Source organism: Saccostrea echinata, unplaced genomic scaffold, assembly GCF_033153115.1.
Source record: "Saccostrea echinata isolate AGI-Se365-2 ecotype Australia unplaced genomic scaffold, CSIRO_AGI_Sech_v1 ptg000037l, whole genome shotgun sequence".
Classification (NCBI taxonomy): domain Eukaryota; kingdom Metazoa; phylum Mollusca; class Bivalvia; order Ostreida; family Ostreidae; genus Saccostrea; species Saccostrea echinata.
Genome location: NW_026889786.1, coordinates 2,230,784 through 2,249,096, shown reverse-complemented (window position 1 = coordinate 2,249,096; position 18,313 = coordinate 2,230,784). Strand labels below are relative to the sequence as shown.

The following is an 18,313-nucleotide window of genomic DNA, read 5'->3' as shown; positions in this document are numbered from 1 at the left end:
TTGTCGCAAAAACATTAACATTGCCCATAACTTTTGATTGGCTGGAGCTACATGTATGTGTATTCCTTGTGACAACACCTTTCTTTGGGTACCATCAAATTTAACCTTGGAGTTTGATCCACTTTTGCTAAATTTTATCAGAATTTAACCTTGGGCATAGCTTTTGAATAGTTTGTGCTTGGGCTTTCAAACTTCACATGTCTATATCTTGTAAAAAGACCTTCCTTTGGAAACCAACAACTTTGACCATTTGACCTTGGAGTATGATCTACATTTGAAAAAAAACCCGTTAACCTTGGCCATAACTTTTGAACAGTTGGTGCTAGGGCTTCCATACTTCTCATGTGTATTTCTTGTGACATGATCTTCTTATGGATACCAAAAACTTTGATCCTTGACCTGGACGTTTGACCTACTTTTGAAAAACTTTAACCTTTGCCATAATTTTTGAACAGTTGGTGCTAGTTAGGGGTTTTATTCTTCACATGTGTATTCCTTTTGACAAGACCTTCCTTTGGATACCAACATTTTTTACCCTTTGACCTTGACGTTTGACCTACTTTTGAAAAACTTTAAACTTGGTGATAACTTTTGAACAATTGGTGCTAGGGCTTTTATTCTTCACATGTGCATTCCTTGTGACAAGACCTTCCTTTGGATACCAACAATTTTGGCCCATTGACCTTGACCTTAGAGTCTAACCTACTTAAAAAAAACTGAAACCTTGGCCATATATTTGAACATTTAGTTCTAGGGCTTTCATATTTCACGTGCATGTGTATCACTTTTAATAAGACCTTCCCTTGGGCACCATTTGACCTTGATCTTACTTTTGAAAAAAATTACCTTCACCATAACTTTTCAGCAGTTAGTGTTAGAGCTTTCATATTTCACAGGTATATTTCTCGACACAAGACCTTTCTTTGTGTACCAACATTTTTGTTCGTTTGACCTGGAGTTTGACTTGCATTTGAGAAACTTTAACCTTCGCCATAAGCTGCTATACGGGGGATTCAGTGTTTCACAAATACATCTTGCTTATTCATAAAATCCTAGATCAGCCTAATGAGATCAGCTTTATTGACATTTTAGGAAAATATGCTACGTGAATTTGATTTCCGATACTTAAACCTTCCGTTTTGTTTTTAATTGACAAAATAATGCAAGAATGTGCATGCATGGTATTGCATTAAACCCCAAAACATCCCCTCCCATGCGGAAAAACTATTTAAAAAAAGGTTCAAAGATCCTGATGCTTTAAAACATTATCTCGTAGATAAAATAAAATCCACTGGCTGACTTTCCAAGCTTTTTTTTCAGAAGCTAAACATGCAAACACTTTACAATGAGAGAAAGACGCATCGGAGCATATTCTGAGGGTGGAACAATGCGACAACGTGACTCTCCTCATCGGGAGGCCCTAACGGAGGACCGAACCTCTGATGAGAGAGATTACTTTACAATTAAAAATTCCTAATATTACTCTTAGTTTTCTTCACCAGAGTTTAATAATTGAGACCTCTGAGTACCTGATATAAGATGGAAACAATAAAATCTTTTTTTTTCTTTTGCCTATACTTTTCAAATTGTTTTATTATATTTGACAAAAACATTTAAATCCAGTTTTGAAACCCTTACAAATTATGTGAAATGAACAGGTTTTTTGAGTGCTATAAGTTTCTTTGATAGTGCTAATTATAACATAATAGACCTTGACAGCTACACATTTGATGCCACTTGTACTTGAGTGAACATGTTAAATATTATCCAGTTATGTCTTTTTGCTCAGAGTTACTCTTCATTGTAGTTGTTTCTTTCATCATTGTTATAAATTGGTTGTTTCATAGAAGATCGTCAGTTGGAAACTGGACCTTGCAGTGGCTTGCACTGTCCACGCCGTGTAGAAAACGCCAAGTTTTGGACCGTTAATAAATCATCAAACGAAGTGCCGCCTAGTGTATTTCTACCGGTCATATTTGGTGAAGAATTCCTAAGGGTAATTTAACCCGGGGCTACTGCATATATGCTGTAGTAGTTAGATCCCAGTACTTTCATACAGCCTAGCGAGTTTGCCATCTTTGAGCCAAGATTGGACATGTTTCCGTTTGTTGGATATGACCAGTCCAACCCCGCTTCCCCTTAATTGCAACAATGTGGACGCTGCGGATTAAGATTGACCGTATGCAATGCAAGGACGTCAACGTGTTTCAAGTGTTAAAAAAAGAGGACACTGCACGGATGTGTTGAACACGGAATTCCAGAATCATCTGCGCTGTCTCCTCAATATCGACGCGCTCAGTCGAAGCACAGACTGACAAAAACATGTACAGTGCGAAGAAAATCAAAAAGAAAGCAGATCAGAGACAGAGAAAGAATCATCAAGTTTCGGACAACCCATAAGAAAAATCATGTTTAAGTGAAATGCCCTTAAGATGACTTAAGTTCAAGCGCCACTTCTCAGGCCTTTCCAAAAAGCGGAAAAATAACCTCGAATGCGTTACTTAGGCGTCCATGATAACCCCATTTTCATGAACTTTGAAATAAATGTAAATGGATCCGTTATCAGTATAGAATTGAACTTTATTGGATGTAAAAATATAAAATAAAATATATCAAAGAAGGGACTTTCAACTAAGCCGAGCTTGCGGAAGAGCCCCGAGGAGATGTGTTATTTTCATGATTTTTGATAAAAATTTGTTCATCTGTTCTTAATAGATTTCATCAGTCCTTAATAGATTTCAAAAAACAAAGTTTCGGACAACCCGTAAAAAGAATCATGTTTGAGTGAAATGCCCTTCTCATCAGTAAGTATCATCGAAATTCATACTGAAACCTTGAAAACTCAAACTGAAAAGTTCCGGCAACAGGCGTCATCCTACAAATCAGATGCAAGATTTTGTAAAAACATATGGATGTGTGAGCGGAAAACGTCTCATGTTCGTATGTTAGAAAAAGACAAAACTATCAAAGAACTCCAGAAAAAACTCTCAACTGTATCAAAGGACCTTGAGGAATAAAGGAAAGTGATTACTTACTATCAGCATGACACCAAAAAAAGAAACAGGAATAGATTAATGCTCTCATGCAAGACAAGAATGTAATTCAACGGTTTCATTCCTCAAGAAAAGCAATCTACAGTGGACCGCCTCGTGAAGCCAGAAACCAGTATCCAAGGAATTCCAATATTGTCAGAAGTATTCCTGACAACACTAGACAAACTTGGAAACACAAGGATGTGTTTCGGTCGACAACGGGGCAACTGTCACCGTGTGAAATAAACACACCTTCTTGAGTGACAAGGATTTTCTTTGATAGTGTTAATTATAACATAATATTTACATTTGCTGTGTTATTCTACTAAGCCAACTGTGAAATAGATATGAAAGTCATTTTTGTGTATACTCACGCGTAGAAATATACACAGTGAAACTCGCGCTAAAATGACGTCACAATGAGGCTACAGAGACGTTAATAAAAAGGTAACGATATAGGGCATCAAGGAATTCAAATATTGAGTATATTATTGGTGCTTTTAAACTTGTAAAATGTAAATATAAGGAATGTTTTTAAGTTTAGTGTGAATTATTGGTGTGTAAATCACACAGACTTGCACGTAAGCATATTTTTCAAGAAGCGCTAGCGCGCTTCATGAAATATGCCTACGTGACAAGTCTGTGATTTACACACCAATAACTCACACAAAACTTAAAAACATTCCTTAAATAAACCTTGACCGCAAGACATTTGATGCAACCTGTACTAGAGTGAACATGTTAATTATTATCCAATTATGTCCTTATGCTCAGAGTTACTCGTCATTGTAATTGTTTCTTTCATCATTGTTATAAATTGGTTGTTTCATACAAGATCGTCAATTGGAAACTGGATTTTGCACTGTCCATGCCGAATCCAGATCGTGTAGATCGTTAATAAGTTATTAAACGAAGTACCGACTCGTCTATTTCTACCGGTCATAATATTCTGACTCAGGAAGCAGCACTTTAGTATGTTTTCTAATAGGAATAAAAATAGGGATGACTTTAATTATTATTTTCATATACAACTCATATTTTTAATTTTATGTTGTGATAATAAATTATCGCTCTTCCTTTTTGTCATTGTTAAATTTCTTCATATCATGGTTTGACATAAAAATAATTTCTGTAAAAATAAGCAGCGCTTCATACCTCGTACATTTTTTCGTTTGAATCTAATGCTATAGATCTTGATGAAAATCAATTTTGGGAAGTTTAAAATATTTTTGTGAAATTTAGAGCAGAGGGTCATTTATCCTTAAGATGCAAATCTACAAAGGAAAACGCCAATTTGTGAACGAGGGAGTTAGGATTTGTTTTGCAAAATAAAGAATTCAGATAACTAAAAAAAAAATTTAAAAATATATACAGATGAGTGATCGCTATTTCTGGATTATAGTAAGAGTGAAAATTTAAGGTTCTAAGATTATAAAGAAAATATATGTTTTTACAATTATTCTCATTAAAGTACCCTTTAGGTCGTGAAGAAAATTAAATGTAAAATCAATTCATCCACAATCTCTTAATGTCATGTTCTGATAAGAATTATCAATCGCCACGTTTAGCTCTTGATAATTATGATTATCATTATTGTTGTCTTGTAACTGAGGAATTGCTCTGCTGCTGGTGATATATTGGGAAGACATTTTGTCTTGATCTTTCTTGGAAAACCTCCTGAAAATACAATATGAAAAGGTTTTATTGTAATAATTCAATCAGTCTACTAAAAGTTGAAAACTGCAAACTATACTGGTTCCATACCTAAATAATATAATAAATGTCACGGCAAACAGGAAGTTGATAAACACCGAGAGAGACAATCCAGCGATGTAAGCTTCTGGTATTTTGCACATTGCATTATCAGTTTCCCCAGAATTTCCTAAATGTGCGAGATATTTGAATAAAGCTGATAATTCTATAAAAATAATCCGAAATATGAATAATACAAGCGACACATGGGCCACAACGCTCACTTGAGTCAATATGGCACTGCCTTTTATCAGCAGATATTCCTATGTAAAAAAAAAAATTGTATTCCTATTGTATCCCATCCTACCCACAAGTGTCATAATTTGAACAAACTTGAATCTAAACTATATCTGAGGATGCTTCTATATTTATTTGACTAAACATGATCTTGCTGTACATGAAAAGAAGATTTTTAAAGATTTGGCTCTATCCTGTACCCCTAGGGGTCATGATTTGAGCAAACAATTCTACAATACCTAAGGATGCTTGGGTATGCTGTTCTTGAGAAGAAAATTTATCTATTTTTTCCCTATATACTAGTATATTCCTACGTAAAACTTTGATCCCAGTTGTGGCTTAACACTACCTCTGGGGTTATAATTTAAACAAACTTAAATCTACACTACATGAGGATGCTCCCATATCAATATATCTAATAATGGTTCTGTTGTTCTTAAAAAGACGGTTTTTAGCTCACCTGAGCCAAAGGTTTAAGTGAACTTTTCTGATCGAAGGGGGATCTTGCGTCCGTCTGTCGTGTGTCGTTTGTCTTTTCCCACTTTCGACATCTTCTCGAGAACCACTGCGCAAATTTCAACCAAACTTGCCACAGATCATTATTGGGCAAAGGGGATTTTTAAGTCTGTTCATTGAAGGGCCACGTCCTCTTTGAAGGGGAGATAATTAAGAAATAGTGAGAATTAAATAGCATGTTTTAAAAATTTATTGAGGAAGCAGTTGTTTATGATGTCAAAAGGCCTGCTCTTTAATTTATCGTGAGGAATGGTTGCACAAAGCTTGGAAAAATCATGTTTTGATGATTTTGATCTTTGAAAAGTTTTGAGATTTTAATTTGATTGACACCAATTCTTGATTATTTAGTTGCACAATGCGTCTGAAGTTTCTCCTTCACAACAGTTAATATTTTGGTGAGATGTAAAGATAAGGATTGGTTGAGCATTTATTGGACCCTGCAACATATCTTTTTTTGGATTTTATGATGTTTAGACGAGTTACTCCACGAGTTTCAATAACATTTTAAAATTGTATGTACTGAGGCAGAAGACACAATAACATTTGTAGGGGAATAAGGATTAACTTTTTGGCCTGTATGATATTCTGCTCATTTCCGTGGCATAACAGAAGCTGAAATTTTATACTTTTGCTACAGATATCTATATTACCATAATATCGGAATTATTTCTTTTTAAATTTTTCCTATAAAGAGCTAGGCTCACTATATCCATAAAATGGCTCTGTTCATATAAGCTAATTAATCAAGTCCCAATGTCCCATTTCAAATATCAATATAAAGTATAGACTTGTTGCTTTCATTTCCTATAAAAAGTTACCTCTAGGAGTCCAAATATTGAAAAACAGGCTTTGTGAAATTGCGATGTTCTTGAATTTTGAAGTGTTTTTGAGTACCTTCAGCAAAGGATTGAATTATGAGTCCACCCCTCGATCCAAAAAATAAATCATGGATTATAATCTTCTGAAACAGTTCTTTCATATATAATTTAACATTTTGGATCAGAGGTCGGGGTCTATGCAAAATATTGAAAACAGCTTAAATGTTTAGACATTTTTGAAGAAATTTTCAGGATTCGAGGATAATTACGCAATTTATGGCGTCATAATACATGGACTAGTGAGAGAATTACGATATCTTTAATAGATATGCAGTCACCGAGGGTTCAAGTGAAATTTCTTGTATTTTCAACTAAAGCTGAGCAGTTTTGATTTTTCAGAAATTCACTTGGCCAAAAAAGGCCCTCAGTGAACCTTGTTCTTAATAGGAAAACTTTTAAGCTGTTAAACAAAGGAGATATTTACTTATTTGGGTAAATATTTGCTGTACAAGTGTCCTCACATGCTCGTACATTTTTTCATCCATCTTATCAGTGCTAATATTCATCAATAAAAGTCTAATAACCTAGTATTATTCAAATAATGACTTTGCTTAAATGAACTTACGCTTGATACACAAATTTCCATAATATCCAGGTGCACAACCTTCAGTACACGATCCATTGACTGAATTACAAGTCGTGCTGTTCATACAGTGACTGCTGCAGCGACGTAGACAATCTTTACCATATGTCCCTCCTGAACATCCTTAAATAATACAAGGAACATGTTTTCCACTAAAACATAATGAATTAGCGAATCCCTGATAGTATTCTATATGTAGAATTAAATTGAAAAGCTGTTACTAAATAAATGAAGAAATGAAAAACCATATATAATATTCATATTATACTCACTGATTATACCGTACCTTGGTTGCATTTCAAACCCATCCACCCAGGTTCACATCTATATAAGCAGTTGCCTTGTATGTGATGACATGACTGTTTAACACAGTTCCTACTGCAGGGTAGAGAGCAGTTTTCTCCATACCAGCCTTCATCACAAGCTACTCGTTAACAAGTATATAATAATCATAATAATATTCAAGACTTGTGAAAAATTAAAAGCCTGGCCATAGCCTCTCAAATGAAAGAATTTTTTAATTCATTTAAAATTTGCGCTTTTGAATACACAATTAAGATAAGATGATGTGGCAAAAATACCAACATTTGGAGGGGTACCGAATATATAGGTCTGATTTTGCAAGGGTCTGCATTTACCTGATCCCTCCTAAAGTAAACAAAGGACAAGGGTGTAATACTTCTAACGTTTTAAAGTGGATCGAAGAACTTAAAAGACTCTACTTAAGCATTATTCAATTAAAATCCTTCTGTTAATCAATATATAATATATAAGCTTTGTTTCTTCACGAATGTATTCTTAGTTTATAACTTGTACTCGACGATCTGAGCAGACAGCCTGTCGTCAGTTCGTTTGAGATCTTTCCGTAGAACTTAGTGTAGTACTGCAGATAACCTTTTATTATTAAGTTTAAATTCTTTTTGAAAATCTTGTTTATTTTAGATTATTTAAATCTTTATCTTAAGAAATTGAAAAGTCTAGCGTAGGAATTTTCTAAATAACTGATTGCTGAGGTTAAAAAACTATCTTTGCTGAATACTAGATCTCGCCGAGCTAAAACTTCGGATGAAATTGTCTAAATAACTGAGTTGAAAAGAAACAATTTCAGCATTAAAAAACCCCTTAAAAAATAAGGTATCATTTTCAAACTATCATGTCTGCCTGTCATTGGCAGTAAGTGGCATTTTTACCTTACCCCACCTTTGATGTAAACATTTTTATTATGCCCCCGGATCGAAAGATCCCGGGGGTATATTGTTTCTGTCCTGTCTGTCTGTTTGTCTGTTTGTCTGTTTGTCTGTCTGTCTGTTGTCAACTTTAACCTTGCCCATAACTTTTGATTGGTTGGAGCTATGACTTTCATATTTCACATGTGTATTCCTTGTGACAAGACCTTTCCTTGGGTACCATCATATTTGACCTTTTGACCTTGACCTTGGAGTTTGACCCACTTTTGCAAAATTTTATGAGACTTTAACCTTGGCCATAACTTCTGAACGGTTGGTGCTTGGGGTTTCAAACTTCACTTGTTTATTCTTTGTGACAAGGCCTTCCTTTGGATACCAACAACTTTGACCTTTTGACCTTGACCTTGGAGTTTGACCTACTTTTGAAAAACTTTAACCTTGGCCATAACTTTTGAAGAGTTGGTGCTTGGGGTTTCAAACTTTACATGTGTATTCCTTGTGACAAGACCTTCCTCTGGATATCAACCTCTTTGACCCTTTGACCTTGACCTTGGAGTTTGACCTACTTTTGAAAAACTTTAACCTTGGCCATAACTTTTGAATTGTTAGAGCTAGGGCTTTCATACTTCACATATGTAATCCTTGTAACAAGACCTTCCTTTGGATACCAACGACTTTGACCTTTTGACCTTGATCTAGGAGTTTGACCTACTTTTGAAAAACTTTAACCTTGGCCATAACTTTTGAAGAGTTGGTGCTTGGGGTTTCAAACTTTACATGTGTATTCCTTGTGACAAGACCTTCCTCTGGATATCAACCTCTTTGACCCTTTGACCTTGACCTTGGAGTTTGACCTACTTTCGAAAAACTTTAACCTTGGCCATAACTTTTGAATTGTTAGAGCTAGGGCTTTCATATTTCACATAAGTAATCCTTGTGACAAGACCTTCCTTTGGATAACAACGATTTTGACCTTTTGACCTTGATCTAGGAGTTTGACCTACTTTTGAAAAACTTTAACCTTGGCCATAACTTTTGAATGGTGATGCTAGGGCTTTCATACTACACATATGTAATCCTTGTGACATCACCTTCCTTTGGATACCAACCACTTTGACCCTTTGACCTTGACATAGGAGTTTGACCTACTTTTGAAAAATTTAACCTTGGCCATAACTTTTGAATGGTTGGTGCTAGGGCTTTCATAAGTCACATATGTAATCCTTGTGACAAGTCCTTCCTTTGGATACGAACCACTCTGACCCTTTGACCTTGACTTAGGAGTTTGACCTACTTTCGAAAAACTTTAACCTTGGCCATAACTTTTGAATGGTTGGTGCTAGGGCTTTCATACTTTACATATGTAATCCTTGTGACAAGACCTTCCTTTGGATACCAACAACTTTGACCTTAACCTTGATGTTTTACTTACTTTTAAGTAACTTTAACCTTCGCCATAACTTTTGAACAGTTGCAGCTAGGGCTTTAAAATTTAACATTTTTTATCTTTTGGCCTGGATTTTGACTTGCATTTGAGAAACTTTAACCTTCGCCAAAAGCTGCCATACGGGGGCATCAGTGTTTCACAAACACATCTTGTATACAGTTATGTTTGGAAGTTGCAAGTGGTGATATTTGTATCATTACAAGCTTTATAAATGTAAAACTGTCAAGAGAAATTTCATATTTGTAACAATTTCACACATTGTCATTAATTAATAAATGACCTTTTTCATCTTCAAACAACTGTGTTGCGTTGTTATCAAATATTTGTGTTTATATTATATCAAACAGAACAACCTTTAGTGCGAGTCATGTCAGGAAGATGGGCATAAAAATTTTAAATACCCGGCCTATTGGACTTACATTACATTGCACAATACAGATAATAATAGAATATTACGTATACAATTATCAAATACAGTTTTTTTCTCTATATATAACAAAAGCCGTTTGTGCATAAGCTGAATGCAATTATTTTACATTTTGCAAATGAAAATTTGATAAAATAAAATTAACAAATATATGGGAGTTAGGACATATTGACGTGCGACTGATATAAAAAGAAAATTGCTGTTTAACTCCCCCTTTTCTCAATAATGGGGTGTTTTTTCTTCACCATTTTCGAATGAAGTGATAAAATTCATGTATTATATTTGAATTTTTTATGAACATGAACATCCTTAAATACACCAATTAATAATATAACAGTCGCAGTGCCGCTGCATATTAATTTTAATGCACGAAGAATGTTTATATCAATTTACCGTTAATTCTGACTGCGTAGCCAAGATATGAATTTCACATTACTAGTGTATATGTATTAAGTTGCTGGTCTTCCTAATATGTTTCTGCTTTTTGTGAAATGAAGGACAAAATTACAGTGTGACCTTTTAGTTCTTGCATTTTCTAAGTATATAGATATCTAAATAATCGCGATTACAATCAACATGACGTTGTAGCATAAACGCAAACTTTGAAATTAAATAGCAAAAACTAACGAGAAGAATATTTTTTTTATCTTAATAGTTTTCATTTTACCTTATCTTGACATTTTGAAATTCCTGACTAATTGGTCTTTACGTTTATCAAAAGTTATCAAACTTTTTAGGAAGAAACTCCTTCCGTAAAATTGGTTTTAAAACACCATTTTTCTACATATTTCAATAGGTAAACGGAAAAATACTACCAAAACTATGCCGCGCTTACAGTAATATTGCATCACTAACCCTGTAAGCAAATTTGATAAAAATTACATTATTATGTGCTGCATATTCTAGGAAACATTATATAAGGTTTTTATATAAAATTTTCAGGAATATTTTCTTGTAAGATTTTTAATGCAGAAAACCCGCGACCTACGTTAAGGAATAAGATATCAATTTTAGAGTTTTATTGGAGAATTGATTACATACCAACTTCATGATATCCCAATGAAAATCTCAAAACATGATTGTTGCAACCACTATTGAAATAACGACCATTATTGAAATGATAATTTCCAGAGTGGTTTAAAAATGCGTTTCAAAATAAATACAGGGCTGCAACCAATATTGAAATAATGTTAGTTCATTACTAAATTATTTCAATAGTAGCTGACAGTGCCTTTCAATACCAAAACCACATTACAACTCTTTTTAAAATAACGCCCACTATTGAAATATATATATATATATATATATATATATATATATATATATATATATATATATATATATATATATATATATATATATATATATATATATATATATATATATTAAAGTGTTTCTTATGTTTTCCAACATTATACAGTTATTGCTATTTATGATGTCATTACGATGATTTAGCCAGCCGAGGAGTACAATATTAACGGAGCCCGAAAGGTACTTTGAAGGTGGCTCAATCATCGTATTGACTTCAAAGACACAGTTGTCTCAATCTCATTAAGCAACCCATGCAATCTTATTTTTTACCTTTGTGAAGTCCAAACGCAATAATAGAAGCAGTGTTGAAATAAACATTAATTAACCAGTTAACCGTTTAACCAAATAATTTGGAATTTTTAATCTAATTAGGCGCGCTGTACAAAAACAAATGTCATTCACATAGGATCGATTTTTAAAGAGGGCATTATAACGGAAAAAAAGAAAACTTACCTAAAAAAGATCTTGGACAACCCTTCAAAAGAAAAGTATTCTCCAAACTCCAAATTTCATTTCTTTTGTGGGGAGGGGTGATGTAATGGTCCATTTTCTAACCAGGAAGGGGGCAACCAGCATTTCAGTGAACATTTTCATACTAAATTAATGGTAAAAATTTACGCTGGGAAACAAAAATGTAGGGAGGGGGATAGGCCCCTGGCACCCTCTACCGAGGTGGTTAAATCATCGTATTAACATCATAAAATGCAATAATTGTATAATGTTGGAAAACACAATGAACCCTTTTATTCGTGTATTTATTTCAATAGTGGGTGTTATTTTTCAAAAAGAATTGTAATGTGGTTTTGATATTGAAAAGTATTGTCAGCTCCATTGAAAAAATTCAATAGTGAATGTTATTTCAATAATGGTTGCAATCCTGGCTTTGAATTTGAAAACGCATTCTAAACCACTATTGAAATTATTTTTTCAATAGTGAACATTATTTTAATAGGGGTTTAATCTGGTTTGGGTTTTTAAATACATTCTCAACCACTATTGAAATCATTATTTTAATAGGGAAGGTTATTTCAATAGTGGTTACAACCTGTGTTAGTTTTGAAATGCATTCTCAACCACTATTGAAATCATTATTTCAATAGTGGTCGTTATTTCAATAGTGGTTGCAAACATGATATCTTTTTTCTTATGTTTCTATTTTTATATGTTACAAAGAAAACTTTACATTTTTTAGACTTCGCGATGGCAAATGTCTGTGATAATGGAACGATGTCACGTGACGTCAAAGTCTGTCTCCTTCGGTTTGCTATTGAACGCAAGAAAGTCTGATCACGTTTCCATCTTCATGTCATTAATAACTGAAGATCAAATTCGTTAGTATTGTCACATTTAAGGAAACACATCGGAAAATGTAAATATACGAAGATAGATACGTTTGCTCAAATAGTATAATATAAGAGAAAACATTTGCAAATGTTAATATTGACATTTGTTTTAAAAATAAAAGACATAATCTTTAATTTTGTAATTCAAAATCTTCAAAAGTCATGTCTTTCATACGAAATTTATATTTAACATGTAAAACAATATGGAACTTTAAAATGCAAAAATATTTCAAGTAGGAAAAAAATTATAAATATTTTTGTTTTTCAGCGTAATCTCAGTTATAGACGGAAGGAATAAATGCTAACAAAATGACCTTTATGAACTTACTCTTATTACATTTACGTCCTATAAATCCATCTTGACATCCAGTTTCACAATGTCCATCTTCGTGGTTACAATAGTTTATTCCGTGTCGGCAGTGGTTACTACATTGTTCTTTACAATTCAATCCATAGGATCCAATAGAACAAGCTACGTATAACAAAAAAAGATTATACTCTACTGGTTGGTTCTTAAAATGATGGAATAAAAAAGATGAAATTGGGTTTTACATCTGAATCTTTTGTAATTGTATCCTGGATATATCATAAGTTCTACCAAGTTCCGTTGAAATCAAATAAAAAGTGTATGAAGAGTAAACTTTGAAATATCTTATATTTTATTTTATTTTTAGTAAGCATGACAAAACTTTTTATCAGAATCTTTAGTCGATAATGATCAGTATGTGTTGAGGTCTAGTCTACTAGCTAAAATCGAGATTTATTGAAATCAAACAAAAATTATATGAGGATTAATGTTTTGAAATACCTAATACTATTATTTCAATAGCCACAGCAACAATATTGACCGAAATTAAAAGGCTATATACAGAATAACTATAATCTGTCAATCAGATTTTTTGAATCAAACCGCAGCTGAAGGCTGAGAAGCGTTTGAAAAATTTCACAAAAATATACCTGAATTGTAACCATCTCAACAGCAATCAATAAAATAAGTAACATGCAGATTCGGAAAATTGTGGTTCCCTGATTTTTGGGTTTTGTTGGTTGGAGTACAATGATTTATGGAAAAGTGAACCTGTCTTATTAGTTTATCATGCAAAATGTAGTACATGTTACATGTTCTAGCGCAGAAGTTAAAAAGGTTAATTTACATTCAGTGTAATTTCCTTAATGAAATCCATTGAAAATCTACAACATTTAATACCCTATAACACACAAGAAACCCTGTCACTGCTCGGTAGAACATAGACTTCGAACTATATGCATTTTCAATACTCTATGAACACCAAAATGTATATTTTTGGCTCAATTTCATTTAAAAATATTGTAAGAAATATGATAATTGTACGTTTAAAACCAATTTGTCATTTTTCCCCTCCCAATATTCATTTGCCTTATTTAATTTTCCACGTCACAGATGCTCTTACGTCTATTTATTCAATCTGTCGGCACGGCCAGGGGCTTTATAGAACCGACGAAATAAAAAAAATAACATTGGTAAATTAATAACTTTTGAATCAGAGGAGATAGGGATTTTATATTTCACATGTACATTACCTACGACAAGACCTTTAGAACACCTTAGAATACAATGCTTAATTGAAAACCACGTCAAACTTCAACGTCGTATGGTAAAACAATCATAACACATTGTGGAAAGGTCTTTTCGCAGTAAATGCGTATGTAAAAATACAAGCAGACAGATGACAGATGACTGACATCTCCCTTTGCATCTATTCTGGTTCACAACCAGTACAGCTAATACAAAATTATTTATTTAAAGAAATTAAACCATATTCCTTTTGTAAAAGATATGATGTCTACACGTTTCCAGGTTGGGAAAGGTAAATAATAATTGGACAAATACTTAAGATTTATTATACTTTAGTGTGTAGGGTTAATTGATAATGATTAAGTTGAATGTACAAACCAATAAATAAACTACAATACAATTGTGCACCATACATCAAACCTTTATCACAATGCTCCCCGGCATATCCAGGTTTACAGCCAAAATTACAACTTCCCGATGTTACGTTACAGGGAACGCCATTTAAACAGTGTCCACTACAGCTGTACTTACAATCAGGACCATACGTTTCTGCTGGACATTCTGCAAAACAATAGACAATCTCAGACTCATTCAGTACTCCTGTCTTGGATTTGGAAGCAATATGGCAAACATTCTTGTGCCTCTATCACCAGAGAAATGTGTACATTTTAAAGGATGTTCATTTATAATTATAAAAAGTTTGTTGATACTGCTCATTGGCATTCTTTTTCTCTGTAGCTTCTTCACAAAACTTACATTCATTACATGTAATTATCCAAACGTGCTATATGTATCAATTTTTCACAGCAATTAAGAATAAAGTTAATGAATTACTAATGCATGTCTGTTTGTTTGCATATGAAACAAGTTCTTTAAATAATTTTAATTTTAAAAAAGTCAAAATAAAATTGCGAATAAACGATTCATGTAGGTAAAGTTAAAGTATGGTCAGAAGGAAATGCAGAATTACAATTTTGTAAGAAAACTATTTTGATTTAACTTCATTTTTGTCTAGAAAGATGAATAAATTGCTACTTTTGCTGCATTCAATCCCTGTCCATCCATCAGCACATCCTTCATCACACACTCCAGTGCTATGATTACAAGCCTTATTGTATCTACAATGTCCAGTACACGGTGTCCTGCACTCCAGACCGTAATATCCAGCAGGACAGGCTGGCCAATTATAGAGAGTATGTTAAATAAATATGATTTTTTTTTCGAAGAAATCGGGAAATCGTAACATACCAATGTTTAAAAACACCAAAAATCTTAAAATTATTACAGAATTCTCCTATCCACCCAGCTGTACATCCTAGACAGGTTCCACTCACAATGTAACATCTTCGTTCTTGACAATTTTCTGGACATGGGAGATTACAGTCATATCCATAAACGCTAGGATTCTTACAACCTATTTGTTTAAAAAACAAAAGAAGGCTCGTCGTCATCTATTTGTTAGTAAAAGGTAATAAGGAAAAACATTCATTTTGCTTCCTTACCTGTAACCGTTACTTCACACAGTTCAGTGTAAACGTTTGAAGTTTGGTATCCTGTAGGGTATGTTATTCCATCCAATCTTTCGTTGTAAAATATTACAAAACGCCCTTGTATTACACATGTAGTGTTGAAATCCAAGGGAGGTAAACCTGGTCCGTCTCGGTAACATCGATATCCATTTTCTTTATTAGTTGAATTGGACACATAAAGGGAGAAACCGGCAAAACGACCTCGTTGTCTCATAACTACTGTTACTTGAATTATAAAACACGAGGTGTTTACAGGATATTTCGTGCCAAATAAATTGCAAATTTTGTACACATTGATAGATGTATGGTTTATCCTTGAGAGTTGACTAAACTTTTCCAGCATCCTTACCAAAAACGAATATACACAGGTATTTTCATAGTACTGAGGAGGGACCTAGATGCAAATTTTTAAATGATTTCCCTAGCAGGCAAAATGATTGATTTTCTTTGTTAAAATATGTCGTAAAATTCATTACAAAATAAACTGGACTTTATTTATGCACTTTTTTGCGTGTAAAACAGCTTTAAAAGAAATCTGTCCGGTGAAATCCAAATGAAAAAAAAAATATTAAGATATTTTCTATGCAATTTCTATGAATGGAATGTTGTACTGCAGACTCCCTCACTGTATTAGCAAATGCTTATATGTATTCCTAAAGGCACACACATGGACTAACTTGTTTGTATTTCTTAGTCTACCGGTCCTAGAGTAAAAGCTCGCGTAAAAATATTTATCTGTAACTTGAAATGGTCACATATCCAAGGGCGCTCATGCTCGCTACAGCCCACATGTAAAACAAGCAATACTTTTTACTCAGTATACAAATGTTTCAAAACATTCAATCAAGTAACTGTTATAACTTACTATCGTCTGTACCATAATCGCTGAACTGTATCCTGATACTGTATATGCTGTTTATGTCTCCAAGGTCTACATACCACCAAACTGATTTTGATTTAGCAAAAGTACCGATTTCACTTGTCTTCATACATGTTTGTAAGTTTCCATCCACTGCAAATGTAGCAGTACAGGGAAGGAAGCACAGAGCTGTTGAACTTTGAATGGCACTCTTATTTGCTGATAAGTCCTCTGAACAGAAAGTTTGCGTTTATTTTAAAGTAGACACACCTTTTAGCATAAATATTTTGGACGTAAAATAGCCCTTACTTCATGATGTCATAGGCAACTCATCTTTTCACTTTCAATTCTTTTATAAAACTACCATTTACCCCTTTTCCTTGAAAAAAATGAGGGGGGGTATATATTAATTAGTAAGTCGCGTTCGTACGTCCGTCTGTCCATCACTGAATGCAATTTAATGAATTTTTCACAAAATCTTAATTACATAGTGCTTTTGTGCATCTCCTATTTTACATTTCGATCCGACACATATTTTTGGTTTTCCATCTTAAAATATGGACACTACCATTCTATCTATAACAATGGGATACTAATCTCTTATCCGCAACTTCTCCTACACTGCTGAACAAAATTTAATGAGACTTTCACAGAATCTTTATTACATACGAGGGTCATTCAATAAATAATGCAAAATGTCATCTAAAAATAGGAAAAGCAGGTAAAGCAGATTCTTAATACTTTCAATCCCTAAAAGCATTCACTGTAAACATTTACACATGTCTAAAGTCTTTGTACCCATATATACTCGAAATTGTAAAGTCTTTCTTTGATTATTTTCATAAGTTTTTGGAATAAAAAGATCTCAAAATAGCTAAGATCTAGCAAATATGGGGGATGGGTAATCTTTGTTAACTTAATTTTCTTCAAATTTTTATTTATTTCTCTATGCTTATTTGCAGGAGCGTTAAAGGTACAGAAAAATACCCTGAGGACCGGTACATGGACTTGCTTTGCAGGAAATCTGCTTAATTCTTCCTGAGTGAAACTTTAACATAAAAGTCACCATTGAAAGTTCTTCCTTTGGCTGTATGTACATGTTTTACTAAACTTCTTGAATAAAAAGAAAATTTATAAAACATATTTGGAGCCCTTACTTCTCTTTGCAATAATAGGGCGATAGTTTCCTCTTTGATTCCACATTTTACTTTTGATCTTTCTTTTCGGCTGTAAAAAACTTCACCCATGTTACGGCATCTATCACTCAAGTTAATCAAATCTTTTTCTTTTTCTTTTTTTTTTTTTTCTTTTTTTTTTTTTTTTTTTGTAAAAATTTTCATTTTCAAATAGACCATTGGGCCATTTAACGTGTGTTTTCTCTTAAGCATTTGTAAGAAAATAAGACACCCATCTGATAGAATTATTGTTAGATTTATTTCATTTGTCAGAACTCTGTTAACTGTTGTGACGATGAAATGTTAAGCGTCTTAGCAATATCTATCAAAGTAAATCTGGAATTTTAAGATATCATCTTGCTCACTGCATTGATATTTTTGGTGCACCTACAGTTTTCGATTGACCAGTTTGACTGCGATCTTTTACTTGTACATTTATACTAATCTATTTGAAAACTATATAGCGTGAAGGACTAGTCTTC

General features: G+C 33.3%; 1 protein-coding gene across 1 annotated transcript; it reads right to left on the bottom strand.

Annotated features, from left to right (window-relative positions):
• Positions 1 to 6,810: 6,810 nt before the first annotated feature.
• Positions 6,811 to 17,903, bottom strand: LOC133200094 (multiple epidermal growth factor-like domains protein 11). The gene is made up of 10 exons (XM_061335829.1): positions 17,900 to 17,903; positions 16,663 to 16,887; positions 15,771 to 16,022; positions 15,533 to 15,682; positions 15,304 to 15,444; positions 14,689 to 14,829; positions 13,042 to 13,185; positions 7,285 to 7,422; positions 6,981 to 7,121; positions 6,811 to 6,815 (listed from the first exon to the last, which is right to left on the bottom strand). The coding sequence occupies exons 1-10, from the start codon at positions 17,901 to 17,903 to the stop codon at positions 6,811 to 6,813; spliced, it is 1,341 nt and encodes a 446-aa protein (XP_061191813.1).
• Between the last annotated feature and the right edge of the window lie 410 nt (positions 17,904 to 18,313).

What these genes read in the sequence shown, in the direction of transcription:
- LOC133200094 (XM_061335829.1), bottom strand. An exon ending in TAATAATTTTAAGATTTTTG is followed by an intron (nt 15,445 to 15,532) that starts GTGTTTTTAAAC and finishes ATAATTGGCCAG; the next exon opens with CCTGTCCTGCTGGATATTAC. An exon ending in AGGGATTGAATGCAGCAAAA is followed by an intron (nt 14,830 to 15,303) that starts GTAGCAATTTAT and finishes ATTGTTTTGCAG; the next exon opens with AATGTCCAGCAGAAACGTAT.